Source organism: Doryrhamphus excisus, chromosome 4 (assembly GCF_030265055.1).
Source record: "Doryrhamphus excisus isolate RoL2022-K1 chromosome 4, RoL_Dexc_1.0, whole genome shotgun sequence".
Lineage (NCBI taxonomy): Eukaryota > Metazoa > Chordata > Actinopteri > Syngnathiformes > Syngnathidae > Doryrhamphus > Doryrhamphus excisus.
Window position 1 is genome coordinate 16,524,185 of NC_080469.1, and position 23,169 is coordinate 16,547,353.

General features: G+C 42.0%; 2 protein-coding genes across 3 annotated transcripts in view; both read right to left on the minus strand.

Moving 5' to 3' along the window:
* loxhd1b (lipoxygenase homology PLAT domains 1b) overlaps positions 1-13,817 on the minus strand; it is a 21,426-nt gene extending 7,609 nt beyond the window's left edge. The window contains exons 1-35 of one of the 2 annotated variants that reach the window (XM_058070879.1): positions 11,919-13,817; positions 10,611-10,725; positions 10,320-10,400; positions 10,067-10,251; positions 9,895-9,993; positions 9,659-9,807; positions 9,056-9,179; positions 8,740-8,849; positions 8,503-8,643; positions 8,290-8,425; positions 8,033-8,193; positions 7,874-7,960; positions 7,584-7,719; positions 7,335-7,489; positions 7,049-7,209; positions 6,900-6,976; positions 6,629-6,825; positions 6,370-6,562; positions 6,125-6,285; positions 5,739-6,060; positions 4,936-5,087; positions 4,205-4,338; positions 3,995-4,143; positions 3,735-3,839; positions 3,528-3,656; positions 3,294-3,458; positions 2,631-2,812; positions 2,434-2,550; positions 1,662-1,824; positions 1,404-1,558; positions 1,119-1,328; positions 927-1,053; positions 612-820; positions 322-507; positions 112-239 (exon numbers count right to left, since the gene is read on the minus strand). In XM_058070879.1, the coding sequence (XP_057926862.1) occupies positions 112-239; positions 322-507; positions 612-820; positions 927-1,053; positions 1,119-1,328; positions 1,404-1,558; positions 1,662-1,824; positions 2,434-2,550; positions 2,631-2,812; positions 3,294-3,458; positions 3,528-3,656; positions 3,735-3,839; positions 3,995-4,143; positions 4,205-4,338; positions 4,936-5,087; positions 5,739-6,060; positions 6,125-6,285; positions 6,370-6,562; positions 6,629-6,825; positions 6,900-6,976; positions 7,049-7,209; positions 7,335-7,489; positions 7,584-7,719; positions 7,874-7,960; positions 8,033-8,193; positions 8,290-8,425; positions 8,503-8,643; positions 8,740-8,849; positions 9,056-9,179; positions 9,659-9,807; positions 9,895-9,993; positions 10,067-10,251; positions 10,320-10,400; positions 10,611-10,725; positions 11,919-12,621 (5,804 nt within the window). In that variant the 5' untranslated portion in view covers positions 12,622-13,817. Of the gene's footprint in view, positions 1-111; positions 240-321; positions 508-611; positions 821-926; positions 1,054-1,118; positions 1,329-1,403; positions 1,559-1,661; positions 1,825-2,433; positions 2,551-2,630; positions 2,813-3,293; positions 3,459-3,527; positions 3,657-3,734; positions 3,840-3,994; positions 4,144-4,204; positions 4,339-4,935; positions 5,088-5,738; positions 6,061-6,124; positions 6,286-6,369; positions 6,563-6,628; positions 6,826-6,899; positions 6,977-7,048; positions 7,210-7,334; positions 7,490-7,583; positions 7,720-7,873; positions 7,961-8,032; positions 8,194-8,289; positions 8,426-8,502; positions 8,644-8,739; positions 8,850-9,055; positions 9,180-9,658; positions 9,808-9,894; positions 9,994-10,066; positions 10,252-10,319; positions 10,401-10,479; positions 10,517-10,610; positions 10,726-11,918 lie in introns of those variants that run through there. The other variant, XM_058070882.1, reaches the window with a different exon arrangement.
* Positions 13,818-18,246: 4,429 nt separating this feature from the next.
* Positions 18,247-21,590, minus strand: LOC131128810 (transient receptor potential cation channel subfamily M member 2-like). Its single transcript, XM_058072071.1, has 3 exons — positions 21,449-21,590; positions 21,199-21,367; positions 18,247-19,210 (listed from the first exon to the last, which is right to left on the minus strand). The coding sequence occupies exons 2-3, from the start codon at positions 21,352-21,354 to the stop codon at positions 19,112-19,114; spliced, it is 255 nt and encodes an 84-aa protein (XP_057928054.1). The 5' UTR covers positions 21,355-21,367; positions 21,449-21,590; the 3' UTR covers positions 18,247-19,111.
* Between the last annotated feature and the right edge of the window lie 1,579 nt (positions 21,591-23,169).

The following is a 23,169-nucleotide window of genomic DNA, read 5'->3' on the forward strand; positions in this document are numbered from 1 at the left end:
AAATGGATGATAGACTGATCTTTTTTTTAATGCTATGCGATAGGCTAACATTATGTTCAAGATAGTACAACAACTACTTTCTGGAGCTCAGTACAGATATGGAGAACTGACCTGTCCTCATTCTTGTCCAAGAGCATTTCCTCTGTGCTTCCATTGGCTCCATACACAGTCAAGAATATGTGTGTGTCCGTGCCGGCATACTGTGTGTCCCCTGTGATGACTGTGGTGGCATAAATCACCTACACAAACACAAATGAGACACACTGAGGTTTTGTATCACCCACTACTGAGAGACAATGTGGTGTATTGGCTGTGACTCACTTTGCGGTTGATGATGATGGTGCTGGCGTCCAGCACGTTGAACAGCCTGACTGACAGACCGTCTCCCCTGTCTTTGGCCAGCCAGCATTTGCACAGGAAGCTGTACTTGATACCTTTGGTTGGCACGGCAACCTCCAGCTCATCCACCAACCAGCAGCTCTCTGGTGTGGCGCCATTATGGCCAAGCTGAGGAGAGAATGGCAAGGGAATGGAGGGAGGGAGGAAACTCCAATGAGATCCAACACAAGGGCTTTGTTAAAATGAATAACAATCCTAGTTTTGGGTCTCACTTCCACTCTCTTGATCTCTCCCACGTCAGTTCCATAGCACACAAAATGCTCCATGCTGCCAGCTGTAAAGGATTTTTTCCCATCTGGCAGGTCGAGCCACAGCCGGTCTGTCTCCAGGTCTCCGGGGCCGATGATGATAACGTAGACCCTAGCAGTGGTACTGGCATCACGTTCGATCCCAGTGGATAGAGTGAAGTGATAGGGGATGACTATAGAAGGCAAAAAGGGAAAATTCATGAATAAGGAGGATTGGCGGTTTTGTTTCATCACACAAGCACAGTACTTTTTATAAGGTAATAATACTCTTTGTCTTACTTGGACCATCATCCAGCGCTGCCACCTTCTTCTTCTTTTTCTTCTTGTTTGCATTCCTGTCCAGCCCCAGTTTGGCCTGAGCCATCTTTTTGGAATTTGGATCAGTGTTTCTTTCACCTTCGTATCCCTGAAGCACAAATACTCCTCCTTATTGACACTGTCCCAGCTCAGACACCTGTACAGTGAACCAACCTTTACAAAGAAGGTTCTCTCTAAACGTTTGTCCTCCTTCTTCTTTGAGAGCCAGCGCTCACACAGGAACATGTAAACCTCTTCTGTGTCCACATCCAGCACCTCCACCTGGTCCAGGTACCAGTCGGCACCCACCATGGAGTTGTCGTGACGAATTCGGATCTTAAACACTTGACCCAGGTCCACTGCTTCAATGGTGAATTTATCCACCTGACACAGGGACAGAGCGTTACACCATGGCAACATTTTTACTTCTTTTTGTATCGCATCTTTGCAGTTCTTTACCTGTCCTCTCTCAAACTTGTTCCTGTTGTTCTCCGACACGGCAAGTTTGCGCTCTCCGGTGTCACCAAGATCTCCGTAGATTGTGAGGAAGATGTTGGCATCCGTTCCTGCTTTGTACATATCACCTGTGCGTACGGACACATGGTACGCGTGGGCTAGCATGGGAGATGACATGCGTGATTAGTCATAGTGGGTTACTGTGAAGAGATTGAATCAAATTTGGTTTTATGCTAGGTTTCTATCAGGGTATGTGCTCACTTTCCAAAGCATCTTCAACCTCAGTTTCTGTCCGTTTCAGAGTGCCACCCCTCAGGAGTTTCTCTGTGATGATGTCAGATGGCACCAACTCTCTCACCGTTTCTCCGTCATCTTCCGATTTAGCCAACCAGCGCTCACATGGGAAAATTGTTGTCTCTGATCCCTGTAATTAAATCAAGCCCAGATGTGTAACTAAAGTAGTTCAGTGGATAGGCTAACCTAGCATGATATTGATGGTAAGCAGTGACGTCCAGTCAGGGTAAGCAGACTTGTCATGATTCATTCATTCATTCATTTTCTGGACTGGACTGGTCGCCAGCCAATCACAGGGCACATATAAACAAACAACCATTCACACTCACATTCATACCTATGGACAATTTGGAGTCGCCAATTAACCTAGCATGTTTTTGGAATGTGGGAGGAAGCCGGAGTACCCGGAGAAAACCCACGCATGCACGGGAGAACATGCAAACAGAGATGCCAGAGGGTGGAATCGAACTCGGGTCTCCTAGCTGTGAGGCCTGCGTGCTGACTTGTCATGATGAAAATGAACAATCGTAACATATCATTGGATTGTATTGTAATCGTTTAACATTCTCTTCAGTAAAAACAGCTCAATTTCCACATTCCCTGATCAATTAAAGGGTAGAAACCAAAGGAGAGGCTGCCACAAGCATCTCTTCTCGGCTTAGTGCGCACAGAATCGGATCATGGCGCCTGCCAGCATGTCGCCAATAATATAAGGTTGCAGAAACATTTATTATACTACCTTTCCTTTCCTCAGCAGACGCCTGATCTCCACTCGGTCGAGGTGCCATCCTGGATTGGAGCCCCTGTTGTCGTGCCCCACCCGAATCTTCTCTATAATGTCCCCAACATCTTCTAACTGGTAGACGACATACAGCTTCTGGATACATTGCCAGGCGAAAGTGTGCAGAGATCACAAATAATATTCAACCACTCTACCTCCACTATGAACATGTCCTCCGCTCCCCTCTGAAAGTACAGTCGCCTCTCTCGCTTGTTGACACACAGATGCTTCTGCAGAGTGCACATGCCCTTGCGACCATACAAAACGATGAACACGTCCGCATCAGTCCCAGCGGCGAACACATCGGTGGTGTAGATCTTCAGCTCGTAGGGCACAACTGAAAGGTGCAAGGGAAAAACAGTTCGCTTCAGGTATTATATGAACATGTAGAAACATATTCACATACGTGCAATACAATGAACATCTAATGCAAAAGTGCTTACAAAAGCGGCACCATGCTTCATAGTCTGTCTTACGATAATAATGCTCTTGACATTGTAAATGTATTATAATTGTAAAATATACAAAAATGTATTATGATTTCCCAAGATACTGTGTTAGATTATCATGCTATATTAGATGTAAAGTTAATAACGATGGGTATGTGGGTAGGTAGGTAGGTTCTTACTTATTCATAGTAAGAACTGCAAATTGCACCACTGTTGTGGTAAAAGTAAAAAGCCAAGTCCCCATTTAACACTTGTATCAAGCAGCTTAAAGAGCCATTGCCCTGAACTAATTACCGGAAACATGGCTAATGTTTCTGCACTCCACGATCGCATTAACGCATTTCCTGATGAGGAGTGCTGTAGACTCACATGGCGTGTACAACTCAGTCTGTAACTCAGCGGGATAGAGATCCCTCACAATGCCGCCATCGTCCTCTCCCCTGTCCAACCAGCGCCCGCAGGGGAAGCGTAGCCTCAGACCTTGTGAGGGGGCGTCGATCTCCACCCAGTCCAAGAACCAACCAGGTGAGCCCCCTGTTAGAATAAAAAAAAAAACATTTTTTTATTCTGCTTACTTTTAAAGACAATTTTTTCTTTCCCCACCTGAGTTATCATGACCGATTCGAAGCTTTTCCAGCTCACCCAAATCGACCGCTTCCACTGTGAACTCATTTATCATCCCTTGCTCAAACTTGTTCTTATAGTTCTTACAGGCCTTCAGATTGACGATGCCTGTGCGTTCAAACATGAAACTCAGATGTACTGGAACTTGATGTGTGCAAATGAGGGGAAGCTGATGTGTTTTCTTACCCGTGTCATCATTTTCTCCAAATAATACAGCAAAGACATTTGCATCTGTTCCCGCATACTTTTTTTCTCCGGTTTTTATCTTGATGGTATATGTAGTGGACATGGCTGAAAAAGACATAAAAGCTTTTTCGGTGCTTGAATCCATCTCAGTGTCAGAGAAACCCTATACACCTGCTTGCAACTTGAATAAATACTTGAACAGGGCTCCCTTTTATCTTTTCCCTCCACTATAACATGAAGCAGCATTGCAAATGTGTTACATTTCTGCTCCAGCCCCAGAGTGGCACCGCCGCCTCCTTCATCATCCTCATCTTTCTTCATGAAGGCCTCATCCACGGGAACCAGCTCTCTTGCTATCTGGCCGTCATCTTCATCCACTGCCAGCCAGCGGTTGCAAGGGAAGTAGTACCTAACAAAAAAATGAAGTCACTGAATGAAAAACATTTGAAATGGACATGGGTTTCACCTACGTTGTATCATCCTTTGTGTCCACTATTTCCACACGATCAAGGTACCAAGCTGAGTACGACTGTGTGTTGTCATGACGGATCCGAAGCTTCTTCAGAGGACCCAAATCAATAGCTGTCACAATGAAAACATCCTCCTGCAAAACAGACCAACCCAACTGTCATGTTACAGACAAACAAAGACAAACATGTGCTACCATCACAAAATCAACAAATTACACCATCATGTCAGAGGAAATGTATAGTCACAGAAAAGCAAATCAACTGCTGGTAACAAAGTACACTTATGCAGTACAGTTATGTACTTAATGTTGTGGTCCATAAGTTTACTTGGGCTGTTTTTGTATGCAAAGCTTATTGAACACAAGCGGACTAGTCCTGCTTGTGATCCAAGATAAAAAATAAACAGGGTGTAATTGTCTGAGGACATGATTTATGTCCCTGCATTTATAGATGTAATGGAGGACTGAATAATTCACAAGTTGGATTCAAGTAATGAGTAAAAGTAGGACAGGTTCAGTGACACAGCGGACGCCCCAGCTCCTCTCAGTCACAGCTGGTTGGCCTGCCATGGGAGGAGATGTAGTTTGTAATCCAACCAGAATATGTTCCCACCCCACACCTCAGTGTTAAGATCGTGTCAAGTGGATGGGCGTGGGGGAACAAAAAAGCTGACAAAAATTTTGCAGCAAGAGAACATTCTGAGGAAGACAGCACAGAAAGATGTTCAGTACCTCCCCTCGTTCGAATTTGTTGAGGTTGTCGGAGTTCTTGAGATAACGCTCTCCGGTGTCCCCGTTCTCTCCGTAAATATTAATGAAGACGTTGGCGTCGGTCCCGGCTCCCAGCACGTCACCCGTGAAGACACACACTTCGTAGGTGTTGACTGTGAGACAATACAAAGGATGAATTACTAACTCCTTCTTAACCTATTGTCCGACATCATGGGCAGGAAACTGTGTCAAATCCACCCGTGAGTGACCCCAAGTTGTTGGCATGCAACTTCTGCATGAACTTTCTCAATACAAGAACCTGACATGAAGTATTTGACACTCAAACTGTAGCATAAATAATATAAATGAGAACTGCTATATACTTCCTCCCACATTCCAAAAACATGCTAGGTTAATTGGCGACTCCAAATTGTCCATAGGTATGAGAGTGTGAATGGTTGTTTGTCTATATGTGTCTTGTGATTGGCTGGCGACCAGTCCAGGGTGTACCCCGCCTCTCGCCCGAAGACAGCTGAGATTGGCTCCAGCACCCCTGCGACCCTCATGAGGATAAGCGGTAGAAAATGAATGAATGAATGAACTGCTATATATGTATGTGTGAAATGAGCGACACAGTCCATTCAGTTGACACTTTAAATATGTTTTCTGCATTTCTTCTTGACTGTAATTGAACTTACCATTCCAATACCTAATCTAATCTAACCTAAACAAATCCATGTAAAGGTCTTGTATTGGATGTTGTTAGATTGTGCATGATGTAAGTTCTGTGAGTTAGTAGATGGTTTGCTAAGAGTGTGTTGTACCTTCCAGTTCCTCTGCGCCGTCAGGCAGCAGCTCAACCTGTAGCTCGCCATCATCCTCTCCCCGAGCCAGCCAGCGCGAGCAGGGGAAATGATAGGTCAACACCACTTCCTGCATCTCCTCTCCTCCTTCCTCCTCCTCATCATCCTCATCCTTTTTCTTTTTCTTCTTCTTTTTCTTGTCTTCCTTCTTCTTCTCCTTGGGCACCATAGCCATCGTTATGTGCTTCACATCCACCGTCTCCAGGAACCAGCCAGATCCTATCCCTGAGCCGTCGTGACCGATGCGGATTTTGAACACCTTCCCCACGTCTTTGGCCTCAATCTTGAAGAGGAAGAGTGGTTGCCACTCAATTGTTTTGACAATAGTAGTCTTGCTTTGATGATACCTTGAATACGTCAGTGGTGTTTCTTTCAAAGTTGTTGGATCGACTGTCCAGCATGATGACTTCTGTCTTGCCTTTTTCTCCATAGAGCTGAATGAACACTTTGGCATTTGTGCCAGCGAACATCTCATCTCCAGTTGTGACTGATACCTCATAGCTGATCACTGGTAAAAGACAGGCAGCGAATTTTACTTTTCGGCAGGGTGTACTCAAACGGCACAATACTGTGAAGAGTGTGTGTTGCGTACATTGCTGTGTGTCCAAGATCTCGCTGGGGTAAATCTCCACCTCTGTCTTGCCGTCGGCTTCTCCCTTGCACAGCCAGCGATGACAGGGGAACATGTAGTGCTTTCCTTTCAGAGGAACCAGGATCTGAACGCTGTCCAAGAACCAACCGGCCCGCATGCCCTCGTTGGTGTGGCCGATCATCATTCGGTTGATCTGCAAGTGAAAGATAAGAGCTCGATGTTGCAAAGGCAGTGCTCCATCAAAGTCGATTTGTCTCACCTGTCCAATATCAGCGGTTTCCACAGTGAAGATGTCAATGCGACCCGTCTCAAAGTAATTTCTCAGGTTGTTGTCAGAGACCACTAGCATCATTTTACTAGTGTCACCTTTGTCCCCATAAAGCTTGACAAACACTGTGGAGTCTGAGCTGCCCCCGGGGATGTTGCCTGTCTTCACTGCGATGTGATAGCCAACATCTACAGTGGACAAATGACCACATCAGTGCACATCATCATGAGGATTTAAGAGCACATGCAAACCAAAATCTTACTGTAGAGACTCTGTCCATCAGAGAAGGGGACTAATTCTCGAACGATCTGTCCATCATCCTCGTTGCGATCCAGCCATCTTCACGCCACAATGAACAGTATGTGTTAAAAGCAAAGTATTACTTACACATAACTGATCGGGCCCACTCACCTGTTGCAGGGAAACTCGATGGCCTGCGTCTCAGCCTGTCCCTCTTCCCTCACTATGATTTTATCTAGAAACCAGCCACAGCCACCACCTTTACCATCATGTCCGATCCTCACCCTGCGGATCTGTCCGATGGTGACGGCCTCAATGATAAACTCATCCAGCTGAGTAAAGCAAATCACAGTATGAAAAATGACTTACGTCAACAAACGTAACTCGATTCCACTCTTAGTCCAAACATACAGTATAAGCCCCTCTCTTAAAGTCCATTTTCCAGCTCTCAACTTACATTCCCCTTCTCAAACTTGTTGATGTTGTTTTTGCAGTTGACAAGCTGTCGGTCTCCAGTGTCACCACGCTCGCCAATGAGATTGAGAAAAACAGATGCGTCAGTGCCACTGCCGCCGAGGGTCCCGGTGCAAATGGTCACTCTGTATTTTATCACTGCATAACACAACAGCGTCATTCCCTCAGTTGTCACTTGATACTCTGTCACAAACTGGGCATCATTGTAAATATTTGGATACTGTAGACATACAAGGCAGCGGTTCTGCGATGAGTTCGCCAGTTGCAGGAAGCTCTCTCACCACCTCGTTGTCATCTTCATTAGTGTCCAGCCAACGCTCGCATGGAAACTTATATTTCTCCTTGGTTAATGTTTTTATCAAAGTTGCCTAATTACAGAAAGTAATTGAAGAAAGTACTGAATAAAGCACTGAGAAAACTTGCATATTCACTAGTAGTAGCATGTACTTTAGAAATATGGTACAGGTTTTGCATGAGGATGGTGTGCTAGATGCTTGCTTTCTCCAATAATAAACACCTCACCTTAGTCAGATGCCACCCTGCGAAAGGATTTCTCTTCTCATGCCAGATACGGAGTTTGGTCAAAGTTCCCAAGTCAGGCAGTTCAACCTGTAGCAGAGCAGTGTGACGGCATAATAGAAACTATAGGTAATGACAACTTGTGTATAAGGAAGTACTTACTATAAACCTGTCCACTTGACCACGCTCAAAATTGTCTGTTTTGTTGTCTAGTTTGATCTCGTCAGACTTGCCCTTCTCTCCGTACACCTGAAAATTGATATCAGCATCGCTTCCAGCGTTGGGTAGGTCAGATGTCCAAATCCACAAGGACCAGGGATGCTCTGGAGGAGAACCACATAAACAAACGTTGATTACTTGAATATCTCTCCTCATAACAGATTACCAGATTTATTAGCTGAGCCAGGTAATGAACATACTTTTTTGCCTTTTCTGCCTGAGCGAGACCATCTCGTAGAGTTCTCGCTCAATCAGTCCATCTCCTTCCTTCTCATCCAGCCAATGAGAGCACGGGAAGGTCTGCTCGATCCCTGTGAATGGGCAGTACACCACCACCTACAAACAAGGAAGACATGCAGCATTGGGTGAAACTAGTCATATCGTAACCAGACGGTGTTATATCTTTTACGGACCTTCTCACAGTACCACCCGGCACTGACTCCGTCGTTATCATGTCCGATGGTCACCCTGCTGAGGGGGCTGAGAAGTGCTGCAATCTCGATATTGAAAATGTCTGTCAGACCACGCTCAAACTTCCCTCCTTCAAGAAATACCTGGATCAAATAAAGGAAGAAAAATAAGCCAGATTTAAGTTCATCTTGTTTTATTTTAATACAAAAAATAGATTAACTATACATACAAATACTTACCTTGCCGCTGTTCTTTGAGCCTTTGGTGCCGTGCATCACAATGTGAATTTTGGAGTTGGTCCCGGCCCCTCTGATGTTTCCGGTTACAATCTGGACGTTGTACACGATACCTGACAGGAATAGTTACATGTGAGCCTACCTGTGGGTCACTACGGTTCACAGGATCAACAGCAACTGGAAGAATTAATTACTGACTAAAGAATCAACAAGTCGAGTAGAAACTGAGTCTTTTTGATTAAACAAAAAACTAAAACAAACATATCACACGGCAGTAAACAGATATTCTTGGTATAAATATGTGCTAGATTTTTCTTACCCGTCGGTTGACTCCCTCCCACCAAAATGTCTCTCTGTATCTTGCCATCGTCCTCGTCGATGGCAAACCAGCGGTTGATTGGAAATTCATACACCAATTTGTTACCCAGATCATCCACGGTCACCTTAACACAGTAAATGTAAACTTGAGTGCATTACGTGGCTGTTACCAGCAGAGTTGCTACGACATTGAAGCAGGCTTCATCCCTTATACATATATTGTTATAGTTCCACATTTTTGTCTACCATGTTAAGAACATTTAAGATGAGTCATTGCTGTTGAGTGTCGGTGTCAGTCAATGCTGCAACTGCCTTCAAATCTACTAACACATCCGATGTAAACTAATCCCTTAATGGGTTAGGGTTTCCCTTTACACATTGGCTAGGATGACATCATATGTGCTCTGTCCGTGTGCTTGCGCGTGTGCATGAATGCTATAGTTGGAATCAACTCATCTCACTGTATAGGTGTCTAAGATGAGAGGGCTTATAGGAAATAAGAGGATCACAGATCTTATAAGTACCTCTCCACAGTGCATTAAGAAATAAGTCATGATTTCATGAATGTCATGAATTGGATGTGTTTTAAAAAATCTTAAGCTACCTTGTCTACAAACCATCCTGCCGAAGAGCCTTTGTTGTTATGGCCGATGGTGATCTTCCTGACTTTGCCCAAGTTTGGGGCTTCAAAGGTGAATTTATCCTCTGTGCCTTTTTCAAAGTTATTTTTGCTTGTATTTAACAGTCTCTCACCTAAAAGGAAATGAAAGTGTGATGATAACCATAGAACTGGAAATGGAACTTACTTAATTGTTAATTTTTCTTAAAGTTATTTCTTACCTGTATCACCAAACTCTCCAAATACATTGATAAATACATCTGCGTCTGTTCCGCTACCTTTTATATCAGCAGTGAAGACACTGACCATATACTTATTATCTGCAACATGACGTAAACTTGTTAGCACTTTGTTTTAGTTGGTAAAGTATCAATACTGTTATGTGTTCCATACATTTGGGCATGTCCATTGCGTCCATGCTGCCCAGCAGATCTCTGACAAAAAGGCTGTCTCCTTCCACTTTACTCAGCCAGTTGTTGCAAGCAAAGTAGTACCTCAGGTGAGGCCTAATCACATCAGTCACCACTACCCGGTCCAAGTACCAGCTGGCGTTCAGGCCTGTGTTGTCGTGTTCAATCCTGAAGCAACACAACAACCAGATCTTGTCATTGTCATTCTCCAAAAAACATGTCCTGGCTTCACTTACCGTATCTTCTTCAAAGGTCCCACATTGTGGGTTCTTATTCGAAATATATCAGCTTTGGCCCTCTCAAATGCGGTGCGACTCCTGAAATTGCGAGAAGGTTAGCATAAGAGAGAGGAAAAAACACGCTATGCAAAATCATATCACACTAAGACATGCATACCTTTTCTCTGTGCTGTGAGATTGGAATAAAGGATACAGTTTAGTCCCAGTGGAAAATATTCATCAGAATTTAAGCAGGAATGTTTAACCTTATTAAGGGGTGTAAATCAATGATCTTAGAGAGGAACTCACTTGCTGGCCAGATGGACTTTGGGAGTGATGCCGAATTCTCCAAAAAGAGTGATAAACACATTGGCATCGGTGCCCGCTCCTCTCTCATCGCCAGTCATGGTCACCACTTCATATACTGGCGATTTGAACAAATGTGTGTAATTTACAGACAGGATAGACAAGAAACTATAAACAGTGGTCGCTACCTCATGCTATCGAGTTTTTTCTAAACTTTATTCTAACTTTAAACTTTAACTTCTTTCTATAAATGACTGCTGTGTTGTTGTTGACTACGGCCTTTTGTAATGTTGATAAACTGTAGTCTACACTGGCCACCAGGTGTCAATCTTAACACGCACCAGACTTGATCATTTATTTCAGGTTTGAATTATCTCAACAGGCACAATAATGACAAAAATAATAAGGAATCATCATAATTACAATAATAAAACAAGCTACTGCTGTGGCCGTACTCCAGCTAAAATTCAACTCTGAATCCCCAGACGTCACTTCCTGTCCACATATCCGGAAGACATTAATTGAAACACACACTACCATTAGTCTTATTCATGTCTTAAATGGCATATTTTCTGATTATATTTATAATGTTAGGTAATATTATTGACTATAGGGGTGTTATTCTATGCCTAAAGGGCTATAATAATAATAAACAATGTATGTAGAGGGTTGTGAACAGATTTTCTATGCTCGAACTACCAAAATATTTGCTTTATAAATACAGAATCCTACTTTGTAGAAATTCACTTATCACAGTCGATAATTATGATGAATGATTATTGTGATCTGGAACCAATTAACTCACAATAAGCCAGGGACTTCTTTACAGGGGTTAAGGTGTGCGCTATCTGACATCTATCTGTAGATGATTTTATTGTGAAAGTGTCACAAACATCACAGGCGCCAACAACATCCTCCTACTTGTCTACCGTCAGTACATACTGCAGCTCTCCAATGAAAGCATCTTTTGCACATCGTGTATTCTGGAAAAAGGTGACATCTGAGGCATAACAGTTTGGATTGTGTAAGCTTGGGCCTCAGCAACGCATGCGATGTACACAATATTGTTGAATAATGGGAAAATATCCCTGCCTTGTGGAACACCTTCATACACAGGAGGCATCCCGGATCTTTTACAGATTTGATACTACCTCAATTTTTCCACCTTTTTTCTGTGTCGCTGTTTTGTGTGGATAGCACAAACATGGAAAAAAGGCAGAAAAGCTAAATTTTCAATGTTATATTTTTCATCAGCTCTTCTCCTTTTGGGAACCAACCAATCAGTTTTGTTTTTTTTTTACGCAGGCTTACCTTTCTTTTTGTGGTACTCATCTTCGTAGTCCTCCACCGATTCCACCTGGTAATTTCGAAGCTCACTCTCATAAATTTCCACGTAGTTCTCAACCTTCTTCTTCTTGCCTTTTGCCTTCTTGGTGTCTTCATCGCTGTTCCCCTTCTCTGATGCTTTCTTCTTCTTGTCTCGCTTCTTCTTCTTCCCATCGTCCTCATCCCCTGCTATCTGTTCTTCCTTTTTCTCCGAGTCCTTCTTGGATTTTTTGTCTTCATCTTTGGATTTTTTATCCTTTGAGCCCATCTTGTCATTTGCCAAAGGCTGACTTGTTGCTTTTTTGGTTATTTCAATCACATCAGGAAGATTTCCCTCTCTTTTCGTACTACTTGAGTAGCTGTTGTTGTCTTCATCGTCTGTGCTCTGTGAGACGTCGCTGAGGTCATCCCTGCGTACTTCTTTGTTTTTCTTCTTCTTAGCCTTTTCTTTAACTTTTTCGGTCTTGTTGCTGCTCCTCACATTGCTCCCAAATGTGTCATAGCTGTCATCGTCTTCTTCATCACTGTCCTTCTGCTGCTTCTTCTTCTTTTTCCGTCCTCCAGCATCCTCACTCACCTGCTGACTTTTCTTCTTAGGCTTCTGTTGCTGATCCCCAGAGTGATCGTCATCCACATCTTTGGTTTCCTCCTCCACACTCTGACTTGTTTTTTTCTTTTTTGCGGGCATCTTTAATTTATTTACTACCTTGAAACCGATTCCCGTGTGTTCTGGTGAAACTTGATTAAAATGACCCCTGACAGCATAGAAGTGACCCACAGGTCTGCAGGGTTTCCTCTAGCTTTCTAGAACGGTGTTGTGTTGGTAGACACTGGGAAGCTCCCTTCTCTCCATAACAACACATGCACTGACCTCATTTAAAATGATAATCTACCTCTCACCTGACAAGGAAAGACCACCCACCTCCATAGGTGTTAAAAAAGATAGAAAATGAGATAAAACAAGGAATACATAACAATGAATGTGCAAAATGATGAAAAAAAAGCCAACATACAGTTAAGTTATAGTGTATACAATGGAAGTCCATTTCTGTCACTGAAATATAATAAGGGAGATTTAAAAAATTCTAAATTCTGAGATAAAAAGTAATTAATTATGAGATAAAAAGTATGATAAAGATAAAAGATAAAGGGTCACAATTATGATTATGAGATGATAGATCAGAACTATGCCATAAAAAGTCGAAAATGTGTGATACAAACTGCGCATGTGCCGGGTGTCACGTGACGAAAGCTCCTATTTTGGTATTATAATTTCGACTTTTTATTTAATAATTAGGGCATTCTGATCTCATAATTCTGACATTTTTCCTCATAATTTAGACTTTCGATCTCATACTTGTGAATTAGCTTTTGGATTTTTTTTCAGTGGCGGAAACGGCCTTCCATAGTGATTTTGAAAAGTATATATACTATAACCATGCTGAATTACTTTTTGACAGACTTAGGTTCTCATTGTTTGTTTTCAAACTATTTTAACACGCAAATAGTAAAAATAACATCTCAATATGCCAAAGTGCATGACTTTTTTCTTATTATTATATTGTTGGCGACAATTCTAGCTAGCAAATGTAACCAGCATCACCTTTAGCTCGCTAATAATTGCTACTTTTAATTTGGTCAATTACAGGTAAACATTGTTATTTTGTGAATTTGATGAGTTCCTGTCTACTTGGGTTACCTGTCGTTGGTAAACGTTCAGCATTCTTGCAGTCTTCGTAGGTTCTTAACGTTATCGTAATAATAATAAAAGAAAGTTAACTGACATGTTGACAATGCTGCAATTTTAGCCTTAAGCTTTTGTCGCCACCTACCGGTCATGCGGTGGATAACCGGAAATGCTAAAACCTAAGTTACATTTTTCATTAAAAGGTCAAACTCAACCATACCAATACACAAAATAAATATTAAATGAAAAATAATATATAAGCTACTTATGACTTATGAGTATGAAAGTTATCCTTGGTCGCTGCCTTCGGCTGAAAAGAGGAATTGCAGCAATGGCGGATATTACTCGGCTACAACCGGAAGTGAAATTAATTTTAAAAACATATTGAAAGTACAGAACAGTTACAGGACAATATTATGGAACTCAATAATGCGGTCTTGCAGAACGCCATCAATAAAACGAATAAAGCATAACAGAGACAAAACATAATTGAGCCCTTATTAAGTTTTTTTTGACAGGAATTGTTTTCGGAAATGAGAAGTGTGCGTTTAATTGTTATTGTTTCGTTAACCAAATAATGGTGAAATATCATTATAATCATTTTATAAAGTCAACTAAACAGAGCTCATCTACTTTTATTATGTAGTTAAAGCGCCGAAGAACTGGAGTCTGAGGCGGGGTGTCGAACTTGGGAGAAAACTTTATTCTTCTCACAAACATTAACTCGCACTTCTCGCTGCGTGAGACATAACAGCACCCTTGCAACCACAACAGGAAGAGGAAACCCCTCTTCCTCGCGCCCACACCTCCGGGTGGCAACCACTCCCCTATCGATCGTTCCGGGGTGAATTATGCACCGGTAACCAAGCGCTACACAGTTCTCTTTTTTGGCAGTAGGAGGCGACATCTTAATGCTGATGGCGTGTCTGGATCTTTCTCATCTTCATTCTTGTGGTGTTAATTAGAACAATGTCTCAATTAACATGTCTTTGTCATTGCTTGGGTGTTGAAATTTAGCAACGGTTTATTGATATGTATAGTTTACCTATACAAATATTATGCACGTGCTCAGTTTTGCCATCCTAATCATTGCATGTTTGAATTCCAAAGTACACGGGAAGACAAATAACCAAATACATGTACAAAGGTCAGTCATTTTGGGTGGTACTCAAAGAAAAATTATACAGATGACCTATCTTGTGTTTACAAAATACTTTTTTTTCATCTTACAAAATGACGTTGCCAACAATCTAAACAAGATGACATTCAGATGTATCGACAGGAAGGGAAACATTTAGGACAACTGAGGACGCTCAACTTCACACACAGAGATTATCTGCAACTTGTTTGAACAGAGATTTAAAAGGGCTGCTATCTTTGACATCATCCCAGTGTTCAACCCAAGATCCTTGCTGGGGTTTTGCTAGTTTGACAGCGTTGCAGCCAAAAACACACAGTTTATAATTCTTAACTGGCAAACAAGTGTAAAAAGAAGGTAAACACTGTTTAAACACTGTTAATATGAAACGTCCAAACTGTAAAACAGCATTGCTGCTGCTCCTCCAAGTTGCTTTGCAAAATAGATCTCAAAACAAACAAGGCAGGGTCTAACAGTTCACAACGGACGCACATAAGGAAATGAAGAGGACGTAAACGGCCGCAGCAGGATATGTGAAAAGAAACACAGTCACTGTCATCTTGGCCAGCCAAGAGCCCCGAGGTCCACAATTGTGGTCCAATTATGTTTGGACAAGAGGATCAGATCACGGTGAAACCCAAACACTGATTTATTTGACAAGACCAAGGTGGTTTGCTTCTTCTCATAGTGACATGTTGGTGTGCTGCTTACGTAACAAGCTGAGGTCAACACTGGTGGGGATGTTTATATCAATAAGAACAGGTGACATCCGAGATGACATCGTACTTTAGACACAATGAAACATTTCTTCTTCACTTTCCTGAAGTGATGATGTCGGTGTTGAATTCAAATTTTTTTAATTTTCCTTGTTGAGAAAATCAGTCAGTATCTGCTGTAGGCACAATTTGTCTCAAATTTCTTATATACACCCATCCAGAGCATCCTAAGCATGCTCAATGTTGAGTATACTGGCCGTGCAAAACTGGAATATTTGCACCTTTCAGGACTTGCATACAAATCTTTGCTATGCGTTCGCATGCCGCATCACAAGGTGGCAGTAGGGCATGAGTGGTCATCACAATAGCTTCGCTGTAAAAAGTCGTAATTGTACGAGAAATAATAAAGTTGTAAATTTCAGAGTAAAAATTTAGTACATTTCCAAAGTAGTAAATGTACTACTTTATTCTCGAAATCTGAGATTATTGTAATAGATTATTGTCATAACAGGCATCACCTGAGACAGCTATGAAAATTGGGGGACTTGAGCGAACATAATACATTTCATAAATGTAGAATTCTTTTTTTCCTGTAAATTTTCGACTTTTTTCTCAAAAGTATGACTTTCTTTTTGTAATTTTTTGTAAATTTATGACAAAATAACTTATTTCATGTACATTTATGACTTTATTCACGTAAATCTGTGATTTTTTTCTGTAAATTTACAATTTTTGTCATAAATTTACGCCTTTACTCTTTAAAGTTCATATTATTTTAATACGTTATTATTTAGGGCTCGAGCACTGACCAGTGTGAAAGCCCTATTGTAATCGTAATTAGGGCTCGAGCACTGACCAGTGCGAAAGCCCTATTGTAATCGTAATGTTTATTATTAGGGCTCGAGCACTGACCAGTGCGAAAGCCCTATTGTAATCGTTCCGTTTCTTTTTATTATTATTCTTCTCCCTCTTTGAGCGCCATTTTGAGGGCCTTAACATGCCCGAAAACTCACCAAATTTGGCGAGCGCATCAGGTCTGGCGAAAAATTTGATATTATATGGGTTTCAAATATAATGTTCCAAAATTGGCTCTCTAGCGCCACCTTGAAATTAAAAAAAAATTGGCCCCCGCCACCAGTTTCACCTATCGTCACGAAACTTGGTGGAGACGTCTATCGTGACAGGACGGACCAAAAAGTCTCAAGAACCCATATTGCAAAACGAACAGGAAGTCCGCCATTTTGGATGGCGGCGGCCTTTTTCGTGCCAGAAGTAGGTGTCGTAACCTGACGAACTCCTCCTAGGGGGTTTGACCTAATGAGTCCGTTGTTGCATCAACGGACACTAGACGGATGGCCCACGTTAAATTGCGAAGGATTTTGGGATATTCCATACGATGTGGGCGTGGCACGCCCCCAAATTTTGCCCTTTTTCATCTGCCCTGGCCTTGCACGCTGAGCGTAACTGTAGACGTGAATAACTTGGCTCCACGTGGTCAGATCTTCATCATACTTGGTACATGTGATCATGGCCCCGCCCCGAAGGTCCCCGTAGGTCACTTCCTGATTTCGTCGCAGCGCCACCTATTGGCGACAGGCTAAAGGCGTGTGATCTACATGAGGCGTTTTCTGCCAGGAGATTCATCAGATGGGCATTTTGAACTTAACGAAGGAATACTCAGCAGCTTAGTCGTGCAATGCGTATAGACTGTACGTTTATTTTAAAAACAAATTTGCCGTGCAACCGGTGAGTCTGGTCCTCTTCTCCAATATTTATTGCAGTTAAATTGTTTTACTGTACATATACTGTTCAGTAAATCCTTGGTATTCGTAGGGGGTCGCGAGGGGTGCTGGAGCCTATCCCAGCTATCTTCGGGGGAGCATGCTAAGCATGCTAATATGCTAACATTAGCATGGTAAGCATGACACCAAGCATGACAGCGTTAAGTTCATGAAAATCACAAAAAAATGCTAGTTTGACGGCCGCACGGTGGTCGAGTGGTTAGCGCGCAGACCTCACAGCTAGGAGACCCGAGTTTGATTCCACCCTCGGCCATCTCTGTGTGGAGTTTGCATGTTCTCCCCGTGCATGCGTGGGTTTTCTCCGGGTACTCCGGTTTCCTCCCACATTCCAAAAACATGCTAGGTTAATTAGCCACTCCAAATTGTCCACAGGTATGAATGTGAGTGTGAATGGTTGTTTGTCTATATGTGCCCTGTGATTGGCTGGCCACCGGTCCAGGGTGTACCCCGCCTCTCGCCCGAAGACAGCTGGGATAGGCTCCAGCACCCCCCGCGACCCTCGTGAGGAAAAAGCGGTAGCCTCATAGGGCCAGAGAGCAGGCGATAGCATTTTCCGGGTCCTCTGATTGGTTGATGTCTGACACGGACTATGCAGTATATTATTCATTCATTCATTCATTTTCTACCGCTTATCCTTATGTGAGTGTGAATGGTTGTTTGTCTATATGTGCCCTGTGATTGGTTGGCGACCCCGCCTCTCGCCCGAAGACAGCTGGGATAGGATGCTCCAGCATCCCCCACGACCCTCATGAGGATTTTCATTCATTCATTCATTTTCTATTGCTTTTCCTCACGAGGGTCGCAGGGTGCTGGAGCCTATCCCAGCTGTCTTCGGGCAAGAGGCGGGGTACACCCTGGACCGGTGGCCAGCCAATCACAGGGCACATATAGACAAACAACCATTCACACTCACATAAGGATAAGCGGTAGAAAATGAATGAATGAATGAATAATATACTGCATAGTCCGTGTCAGACATCAACCAATCAGAGGACCCGGAAAATGCTATCGCCTGCTCTCTGGCCCTATGAGGCGAATCTGAAATCTTGATTGGTTTAACGAGCAGTCCCGTTGTTATTAGTATTTAAATGACATGTGCCAGCACTCCTGATTCTGACACATTCTGCCGAGTTGTTGTACTACGAGGTAAACTGGCTTCCTATGCTCCGATTATGAAAATATTCCATTTATTTATGAGGAATCCTACCTTGCAGAAATTAATTGATCACGGCCAAGTCGAAAACTGATTAAATCGCAATACACAGGGTACTCGAGTACAATCACCTCGTACTTCGGTACGTGACAAAAAATAAAAATCTTAACCTATATTAGGAAAGCGGGAAGTGAACAAATGTAACAGTTACTGATTGTAAAAGTACCAGATGGAGGGGTAGGATTTAATAAGCTTTGCTTCTTCCTACTCCTTTTGGACATGTGGAACTGGGAACTGATTATGGGATGCGTTCAATTGTAATGGTAATGGTAATGGCTTTATTTCATTTGAACATGTATCAGATTACAATTGAGTGCATCCCATAATCAGTTCCCAGTTCCACAATATTTAACTAAGTACAATTTATATTATGTACCTTTTACTTCATTCAGTTCTAACTAGCCATAAGTTGCTTTTTTTTGCCTTACTTCATAGGCGCTGGACAGCCGCAGTCGGTAGAAGACGGGTATAAAAACGTGAGCTGGGATGAGCAGTCCCAGGAAGTAGGAGCATCCCAGGAACCAGTACTGCGTCCCGAAGGTGTACACTTCGGATGGTGCGCCCGGAATGGCCACGGCTGATTGGAACGTGGCGAGCAGAGACAGAGACACGGGCAGGCAGCTCATGGAGCGGTCAGTAGGTCGGGGGGAGACAGCTTCCACTGTTCAGTCAGTAACTGGTAGAGGACCTCGGGACTGGTCTCTGCGGACACTCGGGCATACTGAGAATGAAGGGAAGCTAGACCGTAGAATGTGTCCAATATAAGGCCTGTGAGCATTTTTGGTACATAAATTTAGAGTAGTAACTAATGAAGAAGTAACGAGGAACTAATGTGTCAAGTTGAGGGGTAATACTTTACATTAAGGTACACAAATGACAGTAGTTCACAAGGAGGAAACCTACCTAACCCTAAAAACTACTCATTAGTACTTCATTCATTCCTCAGTAACTACTATGAATTTATGTGCCTTAGTTCCTCAGTAACTACTCTCTACTCATTAGTACCTCTGTGACTGCTCTAAATTGATGTGCCCAAGTCAAGTTCTCAACGGTTCTTCAATAATTCCACAGTAACTACTCTAAATATGCATTAGTGCCTCAGTAACTATTCAAAATGTATGTGCCCTACTCATTATTTCTTCATTTGTTCCTCAGTAACTATTGTAAATGTGTGCACCTTAGTTCCTCAGTAACTACTCATTGGCTTCTCAGTAACTACTCTAAATGTATGTGCTTCAATGCCTCGGTAGCTATTCTAAACGTGTGCCTTAGTCATTAGTTCTTCGTTTGTTCTTCAGTAACTACTCTAAATGTATGTGCCTTAGTTCCTCAGTAACTACTCATTCGTTCCTCAGTAGCTACTCTAAATGTATGTGCCTCATTCCTCAGTCACAACTATAAATGTATGTGTGTTATTTCCTCAGTAACTACTCTAAATGTATGTGCCTTAGTTCCTCAGTCACAACTATAAATTTATGTGTGTTATTTCCTCAGTAACTACTCTAAATGTATGTGCCTTAGTTCCTCGGTCACAACTATAAATGTATGTGCCTCATTTCCTCTGTAACTACTCTAAATGTATGTGCCTTAGTTCCTCAGTAACAACAATACATGTATGTGCCCTAGTTCCTCGGTAACTACTCTTAATGTATGTGCTTTAGTTGCTCAGTAACTACTCATTCGTTCCTCAGTAACTACTCTAAATGTGTGCCTTAGTACCTCAGTAACAACTATAAATGTATGTGCCTTAGTTCCTCAGTAGCTACTCTTAATGTGTGTGCCTTTGTTCCTCAGTAACTCCTCATTCGTTCCTCAGTAAGCACTCTAAATGTGTGCCTTAGTTCATCGGTAACTATTCATTCGTTCCTCAATAACTACTCTAAATGTGTGTGCCTTAGCTCCTCAGTAACTACTCCTTTGTTCCTCTGTAACTACTCTAAATGTATGTGCCTTAGTTCCTCAGTCACAACTATAAATTTATGTGCCTTTTTTCTTCAGTAACTACTCTAAATGTATGTGTCCTAGTTCCTCAGTAACAACTATACATGTATGTGCCTTAGTTCCTCAGTCACAACTATAAATTTATGTGCCTTTTTTCTTCAGTAACTACTCTAAATGTATGTGTCCTAGTTCCTCAGTAACAACTATAAATGTATGTGCCTTAGTTCCTCGGTAACTACTCTTAATGCATGTGCCTTAGTTCCTCAGTAACTGCTAATTTGTTCCTCAGTAACTACTCTAAATGTGTGCCTTAGTTCCTCAGTAACTACTCTAAATGTATGTGCCTTAGTTCCTCAGTCACAACTATAAATGTATGTGCCTCATTTCCTCAGTAACTACTCTAAATGTATGTGCTTTAGTTCCTCAGTAACAACAATAAATGTATGTGCCTTAGTTCCTCAGTAAGCACTCTAAATGTGTGCCTTAGTTCATCAGTACCTATTCATTCGTTCCTCAATAACTACTCTAAATGTATGTGCCTTAGTTCCTCAGTAACTACTCCTTTGTTCCTCTGTAACTACTCTAAATTGATGTGCCTTAGTCATTAGTTCTTCATCAGTTCCTACTTTATTAGTAACTACTGTATTTTTCTATACCTTATTGTAAAGTGAGACCGGATTAGGTAGTTTCACTCCTCATGAACTACTGTAATTTAGTGTACTTTATTAATGTTACCTTAAAGTGTTCACAGTAAAGGTAATGTTTTACCTTGGTCGTCATCTGCCTCAAACCACCAAAGCTGATGTCCCCGAAAGCGTCTGTGGGTACTTCACGAACATGTCTGTGTGCGTCCCACACCTCGCCGTCGAAGTCCTCCTCTTTGATGGCCTCGGCCGCATGCTGGCTCTTCCCGTAGCCACACATGCACACATCCTCTCTGTGGCAGCAACAAGAGGTCACGGAGGGTCAATGACAAGGTCATTTCGTGGAACCTTTTAAACACAGGAGCAAGTCATACCTGGTGTCAGGGTTAAACCTAAAACATTATCATCAACTGTGAAAAAAGACACAAAGACGTGAGTTTTAAACTTGCAAGGAGAGTGATCAGAGACTGTTCAGTAACATTCCTCCAACTCACTCTGAAGCAGTCTCTGCTCTCCTTTCCTTTTATTGAAGTCAGGCGTGTCCTAGTTACATAAGATCTCAACCGTATAAAAGGGAGTCTGTTCTAATTGGTTGAGACTGGTTTCAAAGCATAACTATTTTATCAAAGCAGATGTGAAAACAGAACATCCTGTTATGGAGCGTCTGCACGAAACAAGGATGAGTCAAAGAAAAAAGACATGTAAGCCAAAATGCATGTGATTTTTCTTCATAGTAACTTGGATAATACAAAGTACATTTATTCCAACACCTGGCACCTTTTTTAAAGAAGCAACACTCCTTCTTGCGGATGTTGTGTCTGATCCAGGCGGCATGCTGGAAAGAAGGTGAAAGAGAAAGTACCTTAATGGCACCACTCGCACTTAAGGTCAGATTCTGGATCAGCTGAGACCCTCCCGTCTCTGCCATAGTCCCTGCAACGCTACAGAAGACAGGCCGAGTCTGGGAGCAGGTAGCAGTATGGAATAGCTTCCACAGAGTCCAGCCTGTTTGTGCTGTCTCATTCCTCTCTTATACTCAGTGAGAGCTAAGCAGGCTGCCAGACATTTACCGAAAGTCAGATGCCGGTGATGGATCGATACCTTACATCAACTGATGGCGGATTAATTACAACTTTATAACAACAACAACAAAAAAACATTAAAGATGCAGCACTTGGAAACATAACACAGCTCGTATTCAATGGCATTTCACAAATAAGTGGACAGATTTTATTCAACTCCAGGCATCTCCGTGATGCACACACAGCTAATGTATAATATCAATGTATAAATTAAGATTTCTGTGCATGCCTTGATAACGATTAAAACAGAACAATCAAAGGTAAACATTTAAGACACTTGTAAAATGTTGATTTGGGGGGGAGAACCATTCGTTTAGGGGGCGTTTGGATAAAATGATTTGAAAATCAATTAATAACCGTGCTCGTTAGCTCATGTATGCATCTGTTATGCTCATTTTTCGGCCATTTGTATTGAGTTGTGGACTCCTACAGAGAAGCTACACACAATAACCAGCACGCAAAGCTTTATAGTTCTCCCAGAATCTGCACCTATTCAGCTGTATTTTTTTTTTTTTTTGTTTCGTGGTTCCCGCAAACTGTGAGCAGTCTGACGAAAATTTATCTCTATAGAAGCGTTGGGACCGTCTCTAAATGTTTTTTTTCTTCGGTCTTTGCATTAATTCAATGCCGACTCCTCAGTAAAAAAAAAAAAAAAAAAAAAAGCTATTGGCTATGCAAGAAGTCGCTAGATGACGTAATTTGTTATTTTGCAATTTTCGGTTCTTTTTATGATAGTGTTTTAGTCAACAATTCATGGGTTCTTATAATAATAATCATGAATAAATTGAATTCTTTAACATGTATGTTCAATAGCTTCACATCTGTGAAGAGTAGGACAACAAAAAAATGACATCTTGATTTTGTTTTCTTTGTTTCTCATAAGATTTAAACTCTAAAAAATCATATTTCTTCTTCACTATTTCAGTTCTATGCCACTGTACTAAAATGATAAATCTGATCTTGTTCTTACATTTCTGCTATTTCCTTTTCCTGCAACTTGATTAAAAAAACTA

What these genes read in the sequence shown, in the direction of transcription:
- LOC131128810 (XM_058072071.1), bottom strand. Translation starts at nt 21,354, where the DNA reads ATGTGTGGCTACGGGAAGAGCCAGCATGCGGCCGAGGCCATCAAAGAG. An exon ending in TGAGGCAGATGACGACCAAG is followed by an intron (nt 19,211 to 21,198) that starts GTAAAACATTAC and finishes CTTCATTCTCAG; the next exon opens with TATGCCCGAGTGTCCGCAGA.